At 43.8% G+C, this 20,248-nt stretch overlaps 1 protein-coding gene across 1 annotated transcript in view; it reads left to right on the top strand.

The window, feature by feature from the left end:
• LOC126263268 (uncharacterized) overlaps positions 1-20,248 on the top strand; it is a 494,856-nt gene that overhangs the window by 461,597 nt on the left and 13,011 nt on the right. Inside the window, exon 3 of the mRNA XM_049960354.1 lies at positions 2,152-2,330. Coding sequence (XP_049816311.1) covers positions 2,152-2,330 — 179 coding nt within the window. The remainder of the gene's footprint in view (positions 1-2,151; positions 2,331-20,248) is intronic.

The raw sequence follows: 20,248 nt of genomic DNA, 5'->3' as shown, positions 1-20,248 counted from the left end.
ATCAGAGAGGGAGACCAAGAGATGAATACACTAAGCAGATTCAGAAGGATGTAGACTGCAGTAGGTACTGGGAGATGAAGAAGCTTGCACAGGATAGAGTAGCATGGAGAGCTGCATCAAACCAGTCTCATGACTGAAGACCACAACAACAAACACAATCCTCTGTTTCTCGTTTCATTTTATATCGCTTTACAACGTTACTCCCAAATATTTAAAGGATGTGACTCTGTCAAACAGGACACTTCTAAAGCTGTACATCCGAACATTACGGGCTTGTTTTTCCTACTCATCCGTATCAAATAATGATAAAAATAATGATATTTTGAGAACAGTTCCGTTTCGAGACCAAAAAATTACTGAATCCTTTTGTTTTGCCCCTTAGAAAAATTCATTTTACCCCTCGGGGAGGGGGGGGGGCGGCGAGGGAGGGGCAGAATTACCCCGAATTGGGAGCCACAGCTCTAGCCACTAGCGATGTGCTGCAATATGGAAGCACGAGGATTTCTCTGGTAACAGGAGATATGTGACACTAAACTAGCAAAAGTTAATTATGTGACTACTTTTTCGAGGTGTTAATGAAAACTTTATGACTATCGATTGTAGCGTATGCTATCAACAACTACAAAGAAATATATAAACGTAGCCTTGTGTATTTTATTCCTGTAAAAGAAACGGGAAGAATTACAGATACAGATACTATTCGTAAACAAATAGCATTTCCCTCTATAGAAGGATACATGAATTCTCCTGCAGATGTAAATAAAGTGCATGCACACTACATGAGGTGACTGACTTACGCTATACCACTGGGTCAAGGGATCGCATGATTATTTTTCAAAGTGTGAAACTTCAGAACGAAACCAAAAAGTTTCGTGTAATATATACAACAAAATAAGCTTCCATTGTCGTTATGCGTGGTATTTTAACAGTGAAAAATAAAAAAAATTAAAAATTAAAAAAGAACGGTCTGATACACTGTCAAACGTTTGCCTAAAAGTTAAAAATAAAACGGATTAGTGAAACATTTGACGCGACTTTGAACGATGATGTAAATCATGTACAGGAAATGAATGCTGATTGATAACTTCAAGTTCAATGTTTAACTTATTATCTTAGAATTTTAAACACTACCACAGGGTATTTGCCTGGTAGATTAGGTAGGTCGTGAAGTATGCCCCTTCGACACCCTCCGACCAGGGGAATCGGATCAGCACCCGTTGTTCCTCTTTGGTGCACACTTCTAATGGAACTGCCGTACTATATCTGCAATAGAATGAAGAACAAGGGCGGAAATAAGATCAGACTCTGACAGCATTACCACAACAGTATAACAATGACAAGTGCGAGGACGGAAGACAACGTGCGCAATGTAACAAACGTTACTGCAAAAGTGTAGATAATTTTTGACTTGCCCTCCTATGTGGTCTTAACATATTTCTGTCATCTTTGCGCGAAGGCAGAAAATGATGCAGCAGTGTATCAGTCTCAAAAATTTCTCAATAGAGATTCTTTCAGACACCAGGAAAGACAATCCGTGTGGTGCAAGAAGGAAAATCTTCCTAACAAGTTTTTTCTTACTCACTGTAAATTCTCAATCGGTACCTCATTTGCTGTGCATGATTTCCAGAATCATTAAAAATCGTGTCAAATGTTTCACTAATATGTTTTATTTCTTGCTTTTAGACAAATCATTTCACAAAATATTTGAACATTTTTCTAATTTTTTATTTTCGGACCATTAGTTAAAGTTTTCGTAATTATCGTGACTACTTTCAAGGAATTAAGCTTTTTATGCAAAATTGTATACCACGCTGGTTGGTTTGATACTCCATTTGTCCATTTGTCACTATTCGTCTGGCTATGAAAATTCGGACACAATTTTCCCCTAAAATTACTAATTAAGCTTTTCTTACTTACCCTAATTACTTTCGAACAGTTAAATATTTCTTTGAAGAACTAGACCTCACGCTGGGCAGTTTGATACCATAATTGTCCATTTCCAAGTGTCCATTTGGCTATTAAAATCGAACGAAAATCCGTTGTTTGATTTCAAGGGATTGTTGTTTTTGCTCTTTTCAAACATTCAGTAGGTTTGATTTCTGGGAGTTGTTTCTGGAGACAAGTGGCTCAGGACGTGTTTTGTGTGTGCAGATTCAGTGCGTGGCGACGTCGTTCTGCGTGATTGACACGGCGGCGGTGCAGTGGCTGCTGTCCATCCTTGCGGACGAGCGGACGTGCAACGACTCCATCCTCGTCGCCGCCATCCTGCTCGTCGTCTACTCTGCAAAGTCCAGCAACTTCATCTGCCACATGCGCAACCTCCTCGAAGAGTACGTAACCGTGGAGCTCTGCTCCCCGTCATATTAGTGACGCACATTTCACTGACGGAAGTGGAAAGTTTTACACCTTTAAGCACCAATCCGATATTTATCGACCTTTGTGGAGCTGTTAATCACATAACTGGGATTAAACGATTAAACTTGCACTCCATCCGCAACAGATGTCCGTCATCCGCATTGGTACGAGATGTGATCTCCACGCTCACGAAAACACAAATACTCCCTTGTATTGGTTGTGCCACGGAAAGAAACCGCTTCCAGATGTCATCTTGGAGAATTTATTGCCATTCTTGAAAAACATGATGTGTCGGTTCTTGCTCTGTACGTGACAAACCAGGCGTCAACGTAAGCCAGCCAAGGATCCATACATTTTTGTGTGTGGTGTGAGCTGCAGTATGGGGTTTTGGATTGATCTGCAAGGATATGCCATTTGGTACCCTGGTGATGAACGGTGTAACAACAGCGTTTACCATTCTTGTCACATACTGGCTTACATTCAGCCTCCCTTCAACAATTACTAAATTAATCCATTAGCTCCCCACACCATAATCCCAAAAGTTGGAGGTTTACGGGTCTCGACAATCGCTGCTTCCTGTGATTTATCCACCTGGTCTTCTGCGGACACTTTGTCGTCAATTTCATAGGCGAGACTAATCCCTGAGTACCACAGAATGCCTTTGTTGACTCTGGATCCATACCATGCAATTCTCTGGTGTATGTGGTATGGTGTTAGCGTTGAACGACACACAACAACTCGAGATCTCAACCTGGCTTCCAGTTCAGTAATTGTTTCCCGACGCTGTGTGGTGAAAAGCTGCCTGTAATCTCCGCTCGGATTTCAGTTATTCTCATCCGTCTATTACTCAGAATTCATCGAACAAATATGCCTCCTCATATCCGGATACTGTTTGAGGACTTTCTTACTTTTTTCACCACAGCTTAATGATTTCGTGCGTTTCGTATCAGATAATTTCTAGCTTTGAACTAAAACTTAAATTTCCATTTAAAATTACAGCCGAAACCTTCTTCGATCGAATCAGAGAATGCGTTCTCCAGTTCGAATATACCCTGGCAGGAACGGTAAATTTTATACCACAGAGCACCAATCCGACATTTATCTAATTTTATCGAAGTGTTCATCACATAACGGGAATTAATATAATGGAACAACGTACATTCCATTAGGAACATATGTTCACGAACGTCAGTAAGAGATGTGTCCCTAACGGGAACAAACACACGTCTGTATTCGTTGTAGCACAGAAGTAAACACTCTCCGAATGTCACCTTCAAGTATTTCTTGCTACGCCTGCAACTCATGTTGTATCAGTTCATGTGGATTGATGGCGGAGGCTGGTATACGTCTTTCCATTGCATCACAGATATGACCTGTGGATAGGAATGGGAACAATTCGTTCCTTTTTTGGCCAATTTGGGTGTGATTCTTCGCTAATTTCAGTAAAATTGTTTAACAAATTTGGTGTTATTTTCTTGCCAAATTTGATGCTTTTTGTTGCCAAATTTGGTGTTACACGTTTTACGAAATTCAGTGTTACTCTTTGAGCTAAATTTGGCTGATAATGTTATTGTCATATTCAGTGTCAATATTTTTCCAAATGCGGTGTTATTTTCTTGTTAGATTTAGTGTTTCGTGGCAAGTTGTCTGCGTATGTTACGAGGTATTAAAGGTAACCAAGACGGAAACTCGAAATGTCAACCGAGCTTCCAGTAATCTGTTCCTGACGGTTCGTGGTGACGTACTGCCTGTGATCTCAGCCCTGATTTCAGCTGTTGCCAACCACTTGTTCGTTACGTTCTTCACATGGTGCAGTCTTTCTGGAATGTACCTAACCACGGTCTTGTCCTGCGTCCATTTCGCCACTACTCGTTCTGCTGTCTTGTCTGGGCTATTTGTCAGTGTGACGCTCCCACTTTCCTCAAACCAATGATTCGATCTTTCTCAAAGTCCGAAGGATGACAATATACTGTATGTGAACGTCCTACAGGCGTGGTATGTTGCGATTTCCACCTGAAAAGCTCAACTGTCATGTAATCACATCGCATTCGGGAGGACGACGGTTCAATCCCGCGTCCGGCCATCCTGATTTAGGTTTTCCGTGATTTCCCTACATCGCTCCAGGCAAATGTCGGGCTGGTTCCTTTCAAAGGGCACGGCCGACTTCCTTCCCCGTCCTTCTCTAATCCGATGAGACCGATGACCTCGCTGTCTGGTCTCCTTCCCCAAACAACCCAACCCCAACCCCTCATGTAATCACACCGTCTTTTATCTGTAAGAATGCCTTTAATGTAATAAGAAGAAGCTCACGTAAGGATGAAATTCTAATTAACATTTCCTACAGCACTGAAATACTGGAGTCTCAGTTTGGCCATCTGCTCGTGGTATAATACTTTCCATTTTCGTCAGGATATTAACTACTGTGTTGCAGTATTTTAAAATGCGCAGAATGCGTTTCGTACCACCCTTCCATGGTTTGCGTATGTTTGTATGGTCTTTCGGATGAAAAACCTCTTTCTTGATATTAGTTTGACCACATGTGATAGCTACGTACGGCCACCTGTGTAATGAAGGTTAAAGTAAATATGTATACTCCCTGCAGCTCAGCAGAGCGCACTGTGTATCCAATTGTGAACGGAGAAATACGACTTGGGTACACTGTACAGTTTGTCAACATACTATGTACGCTCATTTCACGTTCAGACCCTGCACATACGGTTACTTTACGGCAAGAAATGTTGTCAGAACGGCGGGTTTAAGGTCCAAGTGACACAACCCACCGTTTGAAGCGCCAAGGTCAGAAGGGGCATCGGAGGCACCACAACTGTAAGGTCTGTATACAGGACAGGACATATCACTGATAGTAGCGCCCACTTGGGGCGCCAAGCTGTAGGGGGTACCCACCTGCAAGATTTCTATCCAGTGCATGTAAGAATCAGTAGCGGAATCTGACACACGTGAAAGTGACCGAGGAGAAAGGAAGCGGGGGTGCCAAATGACGAGTCGCTAGTGTGGGAACATGTTCTCGAAGCGACCCTAGTTATCAGTGCGGGAAGATGCCTGCCAAAGTGTTGCACATCACAACGATATCACTCGAATAATTATCTGCTGTTCTGAGACACAAAACATCGAAGACCTGCCTCGAAGTTGTCACTGCACCCAACACCAGCTGGTGACCCGAAGAGAATACAAGAGAACAAAGGGCTGCACATGTGGAGGCATCTAGGAGGTCTAAGTCGACTCAGACGGCACGATCAATGGATAGTCCATTTTCGCCAGTCTATTTGCTCATGCTATCACCAATACATGCATGGAGCACTTTGGGCGGGGGGGAGGAGGGGGGTGACCTGGGAATGAGCATGTCGGACATCTAACTGCTTCTTCCATTACGTTGCCGACACCGAATTCGTATGGCTACGTGAAAGAGAAAGCTGGATGATATTCTCATACACGGCGACTCCGTTCGTCTGAAGATCAAATTTACCGTGAAAGTCGAAATCTCTGGAGGGATTCCATTGCTGGAGATTCTGGTAAAAATGCAAGCAGATGGCACACTCGGCGAGAGTGTATGTTTCAGGAAGATGCATGCCCACTTGTATCCGTACACCGACAATTGCTACCACTCTGCGCAGAGGAATGGAGTGTTTCAAATATTGGTACAAAGCAATTGCTCTCTCTCTCTCTGACACGGAGAGCATCTGGGGCACCTACAGACTGTTTCCCGTAAGAAAGTCTGCTACACAGAGCGACAGATTCCACCAGCACTACGCACTACAGCGATAGTACAACCGAGAGAAACAGAAGAGGAGTCAGAAAAGGTTTAAAGAGCCGGTAATTTAAATTAATCTGTGTGGACATTGAAATACCTACAAAAAACTGACCTGATTAAAATGTTCTGTTAATGTTGACCCATAAAAATATTATTATAACGCGATCTAACTCATTTCATGAATAACTTAACACAGGCAACACTTACTACCTGCAACATTTAAAATAGACATAGGGATTGCTTAATTACCTATAACAATTAAGTTTCTTAACAAAAAAGGTACCATTTGACTTTATAAGTAAAGCATGTGCATTGAACGTGCTTGGCTCATAATTGTACGAGGGGCGTTCAGAAAGTAAGCTCCGATCGGTCGCGAAATGGAAACGACTATGAAAATCCGATAAAGCTTTGCACAGATGTGTTGGGTAGTGTCTCTAGTATAACCCCAGTTAGCATCACGTCGCTCTTCTCATTTCTGAGCTCGCAGTGAGTGCGTAAATATGTCTAGAAAATAGTGTCTGCCGCCAAGTACGAGGGCCTGGTGAGAAATTTCGCCTGAAGCTATGCAGCTAACATTACATAACTGTCGTGCTGTTTCTTCTTCAAGACAATTCTCAGCCGCATTCTGCAGGGGCAATGAAGATGCTCCCGCATCGTTTTCAAATGGAAATGTTAGATTACCCACAATACAGTCCGCAATTGTCTCCCCCTGAGTTTCATCTCTGGTCACATGAACCGCTGTCTTTGAAGACAACATTTTGACACAGACAACGAGGTGTAGGCCAGCGTGGAGAATTGGCGGAAAGCACTGGCGGCTGCCTTCTATGATGAGGCTATTGAAAAGTTGGTACAACGCTATGACAAAAGTCTAAGTCAGAACGGCGACTACGTAGAGAAGTAGCTGAAAGGTGTAGCTAATTGTTACAAGTAAAACATTTCTGATTTCACTGTGGTTTCAATTTGGCAATCAATCGGAGCTTACTTTCTGAATAGGCCTCGTAATACAAAATACTTTTCAACAAAGAACATGAAAAATTGAATATTCGAAGAACACTGCACGGAACGTGGCAGAGTACCTGCTGCTCTGAAGATCTCAACGAAAATCTACCTTCTCGAACCTCGCAAAATATTTATGAAACCAAGGAAAATGCAAAAGTTAAATGAATGAAGAACAGTAACGAATCAAATGCTTCACATGGAGAAAACGAATTCTGGTTCACACTAGCCGAAACTGCATGCCCCAAGATATTTCTCATACTGGCTCAGTACAGACTTGAACATCTTGCATCAGTATGGAAGATCAATTCACATACAAACCCAGCTCATATTCAACAATGACTCTCTTCCTCTCTCAATATTGTATATCTCAGAGCAGCCACGTTTCCTTCTTAAGAACGACACTGCTGCACATACAAGAACCGAACAGGGGGAACAGAACCTTCGTTCCAGCTTCAAATACACAAGCCATGCTGTCCTCACTGTCCACGTAGAATTCTCGTGGTTGAGCCATCGCTTACCCCAAAGAACGTCATTAAAATAAACCATCGCCGCTGATTCAGGTGACTACTTCACAGATGTTTCCAGAATGAAATTTTCACTCTGCAGCCGAGTGTGGGCTGATATGAAACTTCCTGGCAGATTAAAACTGTGTACCAGACCGAGACTGGAACTCGGGACCTTTGCCTTTCACAGGCAAGTGCTCTACCATCAGAGCTACCCAAGCAAGACTCACGCCCCGTCCTCACATCTTTATTTCCGCCAGTACCTCGTCTCCTACCTTCCAAACTTCACAGATATTGACCAGTGGGCACAAATTATCACAGCAAAAAATGTTTCTGATTTATCAGATACGTTGGACGTTGACAGTTAAACAGGCACCATCAAGGTAGCTACTGAGTTTGTCCTACGCAGCGGTGCAATATACGGAAAAAAAGGACGAATTCTCGAGGAACATCATATATACTGCACAGTGTATATGGAACAGACGATCATAGAAGCGATGATCGCATATCGACTACTGCAGCGAAGCAAGTCTACGACCACCGAGCACACTTTCTATTTGAAATACTTGGAATTGATGTTAACCATACAGAGGCTCTGGCATACACTTCTATTGGTACCGTGCCATTAAAGACTCTATCGAGGTAACGGTAATCGATCAGTTGATCAACCGCTGCTGCGACTGCAACCTTAGTAATGTCTAGGAACCAGCACTTATCTTACTTTGATTAAAAAGTGGAAAGAAATATCAAGTGGAAGTGCGTATCACAAAAGAACAACGGGACAAGCTGGCTTTTTAGGTAGGCAAGGCATCTTCGGACACGTCTTTGGGTTGCGTACCCGGGCGCGAACCTCGGACGGAGTAGGCAACAGGAGGGATGGAGGAAAGATCAGAATCAGCACGCCTGCCCACTGGTAGCCAAGTCATTAGCGAATCGGACGACGGAAACGTTGTCGGCTGCTGAAACGTTGTTCCTGTTGTACACCAAGGCTCGGCTGTACATCAGTGAATTATTCTGTTATCAGTTAAGCCGAGAGAAACTGAAGAACCACGATTTACAGAGCAACATAGAACCTCTTAGCAAAATCCCACCAAATTTCAGATAAAGACAGTTGGAAGGGAAAGGAGAAACCTGAAACAACGAAGAAAATATCGTTAACAATACACTGAAAATCTTACATTCAGTGACGTAACACACACGAACTACTGCTGTGCCTTTGCTGAGAATAGCGTCGTTAACTATTAGAGTTGATTGTTGATCCTAAACTTCGATTTACTGTTGTAGTTTCCAGTTTGATTAGCGTTTGTACGATTGGTTGTGGACCGTGTTATCACGAGGATTGTCCAGAAAGTAAGTGGCGATCGGTCACTAAATAGAAACCACAGTGAAAATCAGAAACATTTTATTTGCTAGAGTTAGATACACTTTCCAGATATTTCTCTACATAGTCGCCGCTCTGACTTAGACATTTGTCGGAGTGTTATACCAAATTTCCAACACCATCGTCCTAGAAGGCAGCCGCCTGTGCTTTCCGATAATTCTCTACGCTGGTCTATAGAGTGTAGCCTGCGTCCAAGTGTTGTCTTCATATCCAGCGTTTCATGTGAACACAGATAATACTCAGGACGAGCCAATTACGGCTGTGTTGTGGGTGATCGAACACTTCCCATCGAAAAGGCTGTAGAAGCGTCTTCACTGCCCCTGCAGAGTGCGGCTGAGAATTGCCATGAATAAGGAAGTGCGTGGCAGTTGTGTTAGATGGGCTGCATTCATTAAGGCGAAGCCTCGAATCGGGCCCTCCTACTTGGCGGGAGGCATCGTTGTTCTAGGCACCTTTACTCGCTCACAGTGCGCTCACAAGTGAAAAGAGCGTCTTGATAAGATCGATGGTCATACTAGAGACACTACCCAACACATCTGTGCAAAGCTTAATTGGATTTTCACTGTGGTGTCCGTTTTGCGACCGATCGGAACTTACTTTCTGGACAACTCTCGTAGATAATGGTTTATAGCAGCGCTTTGTAATTATAAGCATGTTTCACCCATGCATTTGTGTTATGAAAACCTGTTAGATATTTGTGTCTGGATACATTCTGATCTCATTAAAATTGCAGCGTACCCCCGGACGTAATTTAAAGTGAAAAAAAAAGCTAGAGGTGCGAAAATATGTTATGAATGATTGGAGACCAGTAAGTAGCGCCTGATCATCGCAATCACTGTTCATTTCATTTCAGTACAATCTCTTCCTCAGAAAAACTGGTCTTTCCATGGTGGAACCGAGTATGGAGTTTCTATTTTTTCTTTGTTGTGGTTCCACTAATCATTCTAATTCTGGGACTGCTTCAGCTACCATAATTGGGTGGGACAGTGGAATGCCGTACGTTTGAGAAATCGACGCTCTTAGATTAATGACCCGCGTCACAACGATACAACAAAACTCTGATAACCAAAAACCCTTAGTCTCAACGTGAGTTGGATGGCGATGAAGTGAATGGCTTTTAAGTCAATACGTTATTAGCAGATGTCAACAGCCGTGCCGAGGTAGATACTCGTCTCCCGTCCGATCACCGAACTGTGGGGCGTGGCCACTTCTTGGATGGGTGAGGTAAACCACGTGCTGTTGACAATTTTCCCTTTGCATTTATGGAAGAGAGAACAGGGAGCGCGGTAGCGTAAAGTCCCATAATCAACAGTCTTTGGTCCAATGTTCTCGATTGCATTCTGAACCTCTCCTCAGTGTCCCGAGATCTGAGGGCATGTGACACTGCTTATAGTGATCCTTCCGTCGGGTGGGAAGGTACAGCTTGAGGGAGGGGCGTCTGTTGGTGCTCTTCGAGAGCAGTAGGCTATGTGGCGGCACCGGATTTCACCCTCTTCCTTCTCTCATCATCTCAAACACGAACGCGACACTACACTATATATTTCCACACATAGCTCTTACATTTCTCAAAGGAAAGGTGTCTGCGGGGGCGTAGGATAGTAAAAACCTTTCCAATTAGGCGTGTGAACATGTCGTTCAGACTCTCCCAGCCACTCATACCATACGTCTTTACTTATTTTCTATTAGCTGATAACCTTTGTGTCACGCAATGAACATTACTTGTATTAACCATACCCAGATATCGCAGAGCTCTGTCTAAACTTGCCTCTGTTTTTTGAAACACCTTTGGTATGAATACGGAATGTTTAAACACTTCTGATTCATATCAACACCCACATCAACAAGAGAGCTTGGGATGCTAGCAGTACTGATCTGTCTGTCATAGAAGTGAACACTTGTTATAGAAACACGGCATAACTGTTAGAATGTTTTTGTTATTGTAATCGAATAAAGGTATGAACTTCCGACAAACTGCCTCACTTTCCCATACAAAAAGTTCTTGAACTAGTTGGCTGAAATTTGTAAAACCGCTTCGAAATAATAGTTTTGATTCGATACAGCTTTGACTGGTCAAGTGACTAAGTTACTGAACTGCGAAAAGCTCGGAGATCATCCCATAGTTGCTGAGCTACACCATACCCTGAATACAGTTAGTGGTTTTGAATCTTAAGCAGATATCATCTATCTAGTAGTGCTACAAGACTCAGTTACAGAATTATGCATCATAACGAGAAAAGTGAATGAAAATTTGGATGATAATATAACTTTAATTTAGACTTTCAACACAGAACTTGTGTCAGAATACATCAAAGTGAGATTCGTCTGTTTGAAGGTTTTCCATTATACACTAAATCCACTTAGCTACTTTAAACTATAGAAATTCGACCATATGACGCTGGTGCTACTTGTGAAAACGCACATGATACAAACACAGCATGCTCATCCTGAGAAGTTTGTATCACGTGTTCGTGAAACACTAGACTGGATAATTAGGTTTTCAGAGTCCTCGTCGTGCACCACCGCCTACCATTCGGTCTCTCTCAGGACTTCAATGCATGTAATGCTCAATTATGACCGCCCCAATATGTGAGCCGAGGATATAATTACTGAGAACCTCGTGCAGGCAAAGGAGCTACATCTCCTACACATTTCAGTAGCGCTATTTGGCTGTCCTCCACCACGACCCTGGCGAAAAGCTCCACTGCTGAAACTACCCTGTTCGATGTGATCGACGATTTGGGCAGAAGTGACCACTTCACTGATCTGGACACATCTATCAGATCTACCAGTGCCGAAGATGAAAGTTAATGAGGCTAACTGGGTGCTGTACAGGTAAATGAATGCGTTTGATTGAATTTAGTGTCATTATTTTAGAATGGATGAATTATATTAACTGTGGTCCACAAAGACACTGCAGCATCCATTCTAAAGTCTTCATGTCTATTACGAAACCTGCCTATCCGTTGGTGGAGTAAAGGGGTTCCGTTCTTCAATCAAGAGAAGGCGAATGACTCGGAGGAAGTTGAAATGAGGCGCACTGCAAAAAACCTCATAGCCTTTGGGTTACAGGGCAAAATGCTGCAGGGTGCTGTTATTGATCATCTCAGAGACATGATTGAGACTATAGATCAGGGACTTTACTTCTGCTCCATATCCATTTTGGAACTCGCTTCTACAATGCTAGTTGCTCATGACACAATATCTGGTCGCTACAAAATCCATTACTGCTTCTTATACACGTCACAGCGGAGTCTAAAGAAATCGTTCTCGCCCTGTGTAACCGCATTTGGTAGACAAGAAGACTTCCTTGATCTCAGCAGAGAGCACTAGTGATACTGCCTCTAGCTATGTACTAAAAACGTCTAAAACGTGGTGTAATGCTGCCTTGTCTGGGTTCTCGAGCCCAGATGGCTCATATTCACTTTCAGTTGTGTGAGGAAATGTCAGCCTAGAAATGACAACCGGACTTTGCCGGAAGCAGGTATCTACAACGCTTTTCTACACAAGAAAAGCTTCTTTGTTATCTTTTAGATCTTGACACTGCATGCGATGTCACATGGAGGCAAAGTTTTCATATAAAACTTAAAATTAATATAGTCCTTCCTCTCCCATCGTTATTCCAGGTAGCGACTCAGGAACACCCTATCAGATCAAATTCACGGATCGCCGGCCAACTAGACCTTTTTATGTCCGTGCGAAGGACCATATCGAGCAACTTGTTGTAGCAGAAATATCAATTCTTAAATAAGGATGGAGCAAATACCCACCATGGATGATTGACATGCCCACGCTTAACTTGAACATGACGGAGTACAACAAGACCACGACTCGGTCTGTAGTTTTAAAAAGGATTCCTATCGGTAGTTTATCAAAGTATCGCGAGCACATGGCGGTTTTTACCGATGATTCAGAGAAAGGGGACAAGGCCGGATGTGCAGATTTTATCATTAAATTCCACTTACCCAGCGACTCCTGGTTGTACTACGCAGGGCTCTGTATGATCAAGAAGGCACTAGAGCATATGAGACTTTTTGGTGGTGGCAGATTTCTTTTCTGCGCGGACTTTCTTAGAGCTCTGCAGGCTATACATAAAATGTTCCCAGCAGATAAGATAGTTCAGATGGTCCAGGACCCTATTGCATCTCATGAACAGGTAGAAGAAAGAGGTAGCCTTTTGCTGGATCACTGGATGCATGGGTATCGGAGGGAATGAGGAAGCTGAGAGAACAGCGAAAGCAGCCTGCCAAGAAAATACGCAATCTCCTACAGGCCGTCGTGTCGTGGGTGTCAAAGAGAATGTTGACTGAGCGGGAAAGCCAAAGACTACAAGTAGCCTACAAGAAGCTGCGGTCCGTCAAGCGGACTCTTCGCCCAAGGCGCACTTCCTTTCGAACTGCAGAAGGGCCGACGTGGTTCTCTCTCGCCTTTATATCGGACACTGCCCAATGACGCTTGATTATCTCTTGACGCATGAAGATCCACAGGAATACAGTGCTTGTGGCGTCCCGTTCGCGGTACGTCATTTTTTTCGTGCTGGTTGCAGAGCAGCCTTTGGTCTACCTGGAGACTTACCTTCCATTTTAGGCGATGACGAACTAGTATCAAAACAATTGTTCATATTTTGTGTAGTGTCAGGATTGCTGCCCAATTTAATTGAAAGGAGTTTTTAATGTATTCTTCAGTGATTGGCTCATCCTATTAATTCCGTGATTAACGAGCCATCTTACGGTCTTCCATTCTTTCATTAATTATTTTAACGTGTGACAAAGTTATGTATAGATCTTCTGAAGATTAAATGTAAAATTTTTAATACTGTGGCTGTAGTTACGTGGCTTTCGCCTATCGTTTTAACTAAAGTAACTACTCCTAGGCCATTACAAGGACCTTGTGACCACACTGATTAGCTCCCACAAAACTGAAATCCATTCATCCATACATATCAGATCACTTCGAACACTAAAGTGACTTCTGAATATTGCATTTTTCTCTCGCTTATAGAATATTCCGTCATTTTTATGGCCTGCATCGGGGACAACAATACTTTCTCTTCAGATATTTCAACTGTGAACCTTACAAGCCCCCATTAAGGCGCCTCTCTGTCTTCAGATATTTCGCCTGTGAAGCTTACAATTAATTTCAAGGCGAGTCGGTCACCAGTTCCCTTGATGATGATGATGATGATGATGAAATTCACATTCGAAGTATCTGGAGCGGAAGTATTGTTTCCCCGGATGCAGACCTGGAAAATATCAGAGAAGGAAAATGGTATCCCTGAAGGGAGTATCTTCAGTGTGACCATTTTTGGCCCTGGCCTTAGAAAACTTTACCTCCTCTATTACCTACTGTTAGAAATCCAAAGGACTGATCGTTATTCTGAGTGCAGTGTCCCACTTTTACACATAAATTAGTACTGGTCGCACTAAAGAAAAGATCCTATAAACTTATGGCCAGAAATTGTTACTTGTTGGGATATGGACGATTTTATTTGTATCAAGATTGGTACCTGCAATCACAGACGTAGGGTGTCTTCCTGTTGAAGTTCATTGGACACTTCTTATTGGTTACATTTGTCTATGTACCTAGCTATTTGTGCTTCTTTTATCCTCTATTAGAGATTACTTACATCTGTCTTCTACATCAACCATTCCATAAATATACACTCCTGGAAATTGAAATAAGAACACCGTGAATTCATTGTCCCAGGAAGGGGAAACTTTATTGACACATTCCTGGGGTCACATACATCACATGATCACACTGACAGAACCACAGGCACATAGACACAGGCAACAGAGCATGCACAATGTCGGCACTAGTACAGTGTATATCCACCTTTCGCAGCAATGCAGGCTGCTATTCTCCCATGGAGACGATCGTAGAGATGCTGGATGTAGTCCTGTGGAACGGCTTGCCATGCCATTTCCACCTGGCGCCTCAGTTGGACCAGCGTTCGTGCTGGACGTGCAGACCGCGTGAGACGACGCTTCATCCAGTCCCAAACATGCTCAATGGGGGACAGATCCGGAGATCTTGCTGGCCAGGGTAGTTGACTTACACCTTCTACAGCACGTTGGGTGGCACGGGATACATGCGGACGTGCATTGTCCTGTTGGAACAGCAAGTTCCCTTGCCGGTCTAGGAATGGTAGAACGATGGGTTCGATGACGGTTTGGATGTACCGTGCACTATTCAGTGTCCCCTCGACGATCACCAGTGGTGTACGGCCAGTGTAGGAGATCGCTCCCCACACCATGATGCCGGGTGTTGGCCCTGTGTGCCTCGGTCGTATGCAGTCCTGATTGTGGCGCTCACCTGCACGGCGCCAAACACGCATACGACCATCATTGGCACCAAGGCAGAAGCGACTCTCATCGCTGAAGACGACACGTCTCCATTCGACCCTCCATTCACGCCTGTCGCGACACCACTGGAGGCGGGCTGCACGATGTTGGGGCGTGAGCGGAAGACGGCCTAACGGTGTGCGGGACCGTAGCCCAGCTTCATGGAGACGGTTGCGAATGGTCCTCGCCGATACCCCAGGAGCAACAGTGTCCCTAATTTGCTGGGAAGTGGCGGTGCGGTCCCCTACGGCACTGCGTAGGATCCTACGGTCTTGGCGTGCATCCGTGCGTCGCTGCGGTCCGGTCCCAGGTCGACGGGCACGTGCACCTTCCGCCGACCACTGGCGACAACATCGATGTACTGTGGAGACCTCACGCCCCACGTGTTGAGCAATTCGGCGGTACGTCCACCCGGCCTCCCGCATGCCCACTATACGCCCTCGCTCAAAGTCCGTCAACTGCACATACGGTTCACGTCCACGCTGTCGCGGCATGCTACCAGTGTTAAAGACTGCGATGGAGCCGTATGCCACGGCAAACTGGCTGACACTGACGGCGGCGGTGCACAAATGCTGCGCAGCTAGCGCCATTCGACGGCCAACACCGCGGTTCCTGGTGTGTCCGCTGTGCCGTGCGTGTGATCATTGCTTGTACAGCCCTCTCGCAGTGTCCGGAGCAAGTATGGTGGGTCTGACACACCGGTGTCAATGTGTTCTTTTTTCCATTTCCAGGAGTGTAGTTTTAATGTTGTTCCGGTATCAGAAAAAGATTGGTGTTTCCATGGAAAGTGGAAACCGTAATCAGTGAAATGGAGTACTATTATCCCTTGCAGAAACAGCAGATATGGTATGCTGCTATGGGTTACGCAAAAGCGTTAATCGAAAGATAAGTGTTATACGCTGAACAACATTCCTATGCAGGTTGTTTCCGAATTTAATGGTACAGAATTGTTTTCAAGGTTGCCAACAGATCGAGGTAGACCTTACAATTTTCGTGAGCCACATGAGGAGTAGCAATTGTTGTAATGAGTAGAAGAAGATCCTCAACCAAGTGAGTGCAGAACTAGAGCTACTGAAGGCAGAAACCGCGCTCTTCGATGATAATTTTCTACGCGAAACTATTTTATCCTCATCACTTAGAGTGTACGCAAACTCTGAGGTTTTGCTGGATTGGAGACTTGCTAGTGGTCTGGAATTCCGCAGTTCACAGCATTTCATTTACGACCAAAGAGCTATTCCCACAGAGCGAGATACTGAACTACCACAATAGCCACTTTTTGGCAGAAGCAAATCCTCGACCGATGATGGAAAGAAGGCTCGGGTTCGCTTTAGTAACAATTGTGAGCACGTGCTATGCGCGACAGTCTCGTAGTGCCAATTACTCAACAGGTGCCGCTCATCAACAGTTTCTGCACAACATATTACCCACACTATTGCAGATCGCTATCCTTGCAGAGAGACAATGGATGTTGTTTATACACGACCGGACTTCATCTCATTTTCTGCCCTTCGTACGATAGTACCTAACACAAAAATTAAATATGCGATGAGTTCCTTGAGGAGGTCCGATAGCATGACCTTCCAGTTCATCTGATATTAATCTACTAGATTATTGGCAGTAGGGACAGACAAATGCACACCACTCTATCGGCAATTTGCATGCTCCACAGGAGAGTTGCATGTGGCAAAATCCGAGGACACTCAGGTGTGTTCTCTAAGGTTTGTGGTTCTTGAGGAGAAGGACCAAGAATAAATGATGACCATATTGAATACCGCATGTAGCGTCAACAGACAGATAGCTATCATAGGAAAAATGAGCATATACCTCAGCAAGTATTTATTTCCAGGCATATGTTTACAGAATCTTGTTGGACACTTTTTTAAAACACATGTATATGAACGATTTTGTAGTAATTTGATGCTCTTCCAACCCTGAGGAAGTGCACTAGTTTTAATTTCTCAACAGGGAAACCTGTCTACCTTTGTTTCAAAAATTCTGAATCCGGTAATGACTGGAGTCAACAGTCTGATGGTAAAGCAGGTGGTGCGATTTCTGAAATATTTTCTCAGTTAAACTTATGGGATTAAGGGCTGTCAGTATTATAATACTCCTTAGCCACACGTCGTGTGGAGCATCTCTGCTCCAGCGGTACAGCGGTATAGCTTGGATTATGAGTGTCAGATGTGTACACTAGTAGGGCTCACATGTTTGAAGATCATATACGATATGCAAGTGAGGGGATTATGTTGTCTACAGGAGTCTACAGGACCAGCACCTATAGCTTTACATACATGCTCTTCCCGAGATATAGTTTCTTGCCTCACTCACAATCACTAGTACTCCATCTGGTCAATTATTCATCATCGCTAATGGCCTTCGTAATTCGTCACAAAAACATATCCACAGGAAGCAAGACCTTCTGGCACTAAATGTGTGCCAGATCTTAAATCAGCGGTAGAGCACATTGCCTCCATGGATTACGGATAAGCCTAAAATTCCTTTGAAACTACTGGACTACAAGAGGAAGAGAGCATCACATTATGATTACCCGCCGAGGTTTTACAATATGTTACATAAACACCACAAGCATGATACAATGGTGGACAGCCTTAAATGTTCAGGAGATGTTGCCGAATCGTGTCATCAAGATCCAATTACCAAATGAGTTCCCTCTCTATGACGCAGATATCTATTTGATTTTGAGGGCACTGCGGCAGATGATGCATATCAAAGCCACGGGCTGCCTCGTCTGCTCTGATTCCGTCAGAACACTACAAGCCTTCCAGTGCGTGTACCCGGTGAAGCAATTAGTCTAGGGCCGGCCGTGTGGCCGAGCGGTTCTAGGCGCTTCAGTCTGGAACCGCGCGACCGCTACGGTCGCAGGTTAGAATTCTGCCTCGGGCATGGATGTGTGTGATGTCCTTAGGTTAGTTAGGTTTAAGTAGTTCTAAGTTCTAGGGGACTGATGACCTCAGATGTTAAGTCCCATAGTGTTCAGAGCCATTTTTGAATTAGTCTAGGAAATCCAGGTCGCCATCTTCCGTTGGCAAGATATGGCAAAGGAAGTGATACACTCTTAGGCATATGGACATTCTGGGCAATTATAAGGCAGATTCAGTTGCCAATGAGGTCTCTGCGCTACGTACTATTGCGCAACGTTTAGCCTCTCCCCATGTGGTGATAATACTGTTGAGACAAAGAGCCGCAAGTGTTTCGGAGAGGGAATGGTTGGAACTGAAGGATAGTTAGCCATGGCATGTGAATTTTAATTTAGTTCCAGCTACGAAGTTGTAACTCACTCTGGTCTAGATAGTACAATACCCTTACAATTACCTCTATAGCAAAACGACCCACCAGTGCGCGCTGATTATTGTGTTCTAACATTTGTTACGTCAAATTACGAAAGGATGCAGGCAGAACACACTTTATAAAACAGTTAATGATATGCGAAGAGCCCCATTTCGAGTGATATCATTCAGTGTTGTAGCTAGTTAATTTTAACCACTAACTCAGACCAAGTGTTTATCAACGGTTCAACAGTCCTCAAGACTCTCATTTTGCAGAATGAAGGCTTCACCAAATCTTGCTGTAGTTAAATTTCAAGCAACAATCCGAATCGCCCAGTGGACAGAATTCCTATCAACATACGACAGAGGTTGATATTCTATACCAAGATCGCGAGGTGAATTGGGCAATCTGTTGGCTAACGGAGAACGTTTACAGCCATGACCGTGGGATGAATACTGGCGAGAGACTCAACTGTTAGAAGAAACGTCAGCTGAAAACCACCGGGTGCAGGCACAGGTCGAGAAGACAGGAACTTCGATATGGCCACAGGAAAGTCGCAGAATGACTGTGGGATAAAATAAGCGTAAATCTTGAAAGTGGTGTTGTAAGATCGTCAATTGATGGAAAAAGAATAATCTAAGAGAAACGACGCCAGGTTTCTGCAGAGACGTCTAGAAGCGGGCAACCGAGCTGCTACGAGAGCAGCACGCATAGGAGAGTGGATCCTTTTCTGATGTATTCTGAAGGTCCTACTGATTCCATCGGGCTCAGCTGTTCCTAAGACAACGTCTGTCCCGACTAGCCTGCAGTTTACGATGGAAATTGATTCCATCCTCACCGCACAGTAGAGCCTCCTAGCATGCCGAACGCCTCTCGAAGACAGACAGGTTCCAGTCGCTGCGGTAAAGTGCGGCTGTTGCACTTACCCAAAGGACGTTTCACATCATGGTAAGATGAACTCGTCTACAGCACGTGGAAAACTCTAAAACCGCCCTGAATTATTTGCTAGCACTATCACTCTGGTTAAGATGATGTGATTGTAGAGTCTTCCAGGCATTCATTTTTTAAGCCATTTTGACTATTTTTCGTCCGCGACTGTCTCAAGAAGTATGTAAAGGTTTTCTTTAAATTACCGCTACCAGTCACAAACTTTGTCAACTATTGTATTACTTATTTATTTAGCGACATGTTTCGAGGGTTATATCTCATCTTCAGGCTAAATGGCATTAGAAAAACAAATTTACAATAAGTTCATACTGATGTTACATAGTCTTTTCGTAAATGCTGTGATCATCTTTGTAACAAGACGTTCTAACAACCCTACCACAACAAAGGTCAAAATTTTAATAACGATTGTGGCGTTGCTCACGCTGCTAAATACTGCATTATCGGGCAACAACAGTCATATTATGTGGCAGGTGTCATTAGAGCACAGTTAATAGTCATTTCATGTAATAATGAAAAAACTAGGCACTCATCTTTTTGTGTTTCCCACGCAGGTCTCGTCGTAAAATCATGGCTCAATCGTTGAAAATCTAGGTGGTTATGATTCCAAGCTCGGATGCAAAGAGGCCTAGGTTTTATTCTGCTATATTAAAAAGTTTTGTAGATG

The sequence above is a fragment of the Schistocerca nitens genome, chromosome 6, assembly GCF_023898315.1.
Source record: "Schistocerca nitens isolate TAMUIC-IGC-003100 chromosome 6, iqSchNite1.1, whole genome shotgun sequence".
Lineage (NCBI taxonomy): Eukaryota > Metazoa > Arthropoda > Insecta > Orthoptera > Acrididae > Schistocerca > Schistocerca nitens.
This window is presented reverse-complemented; position numbering and strand designations above follow the sequence as displayed.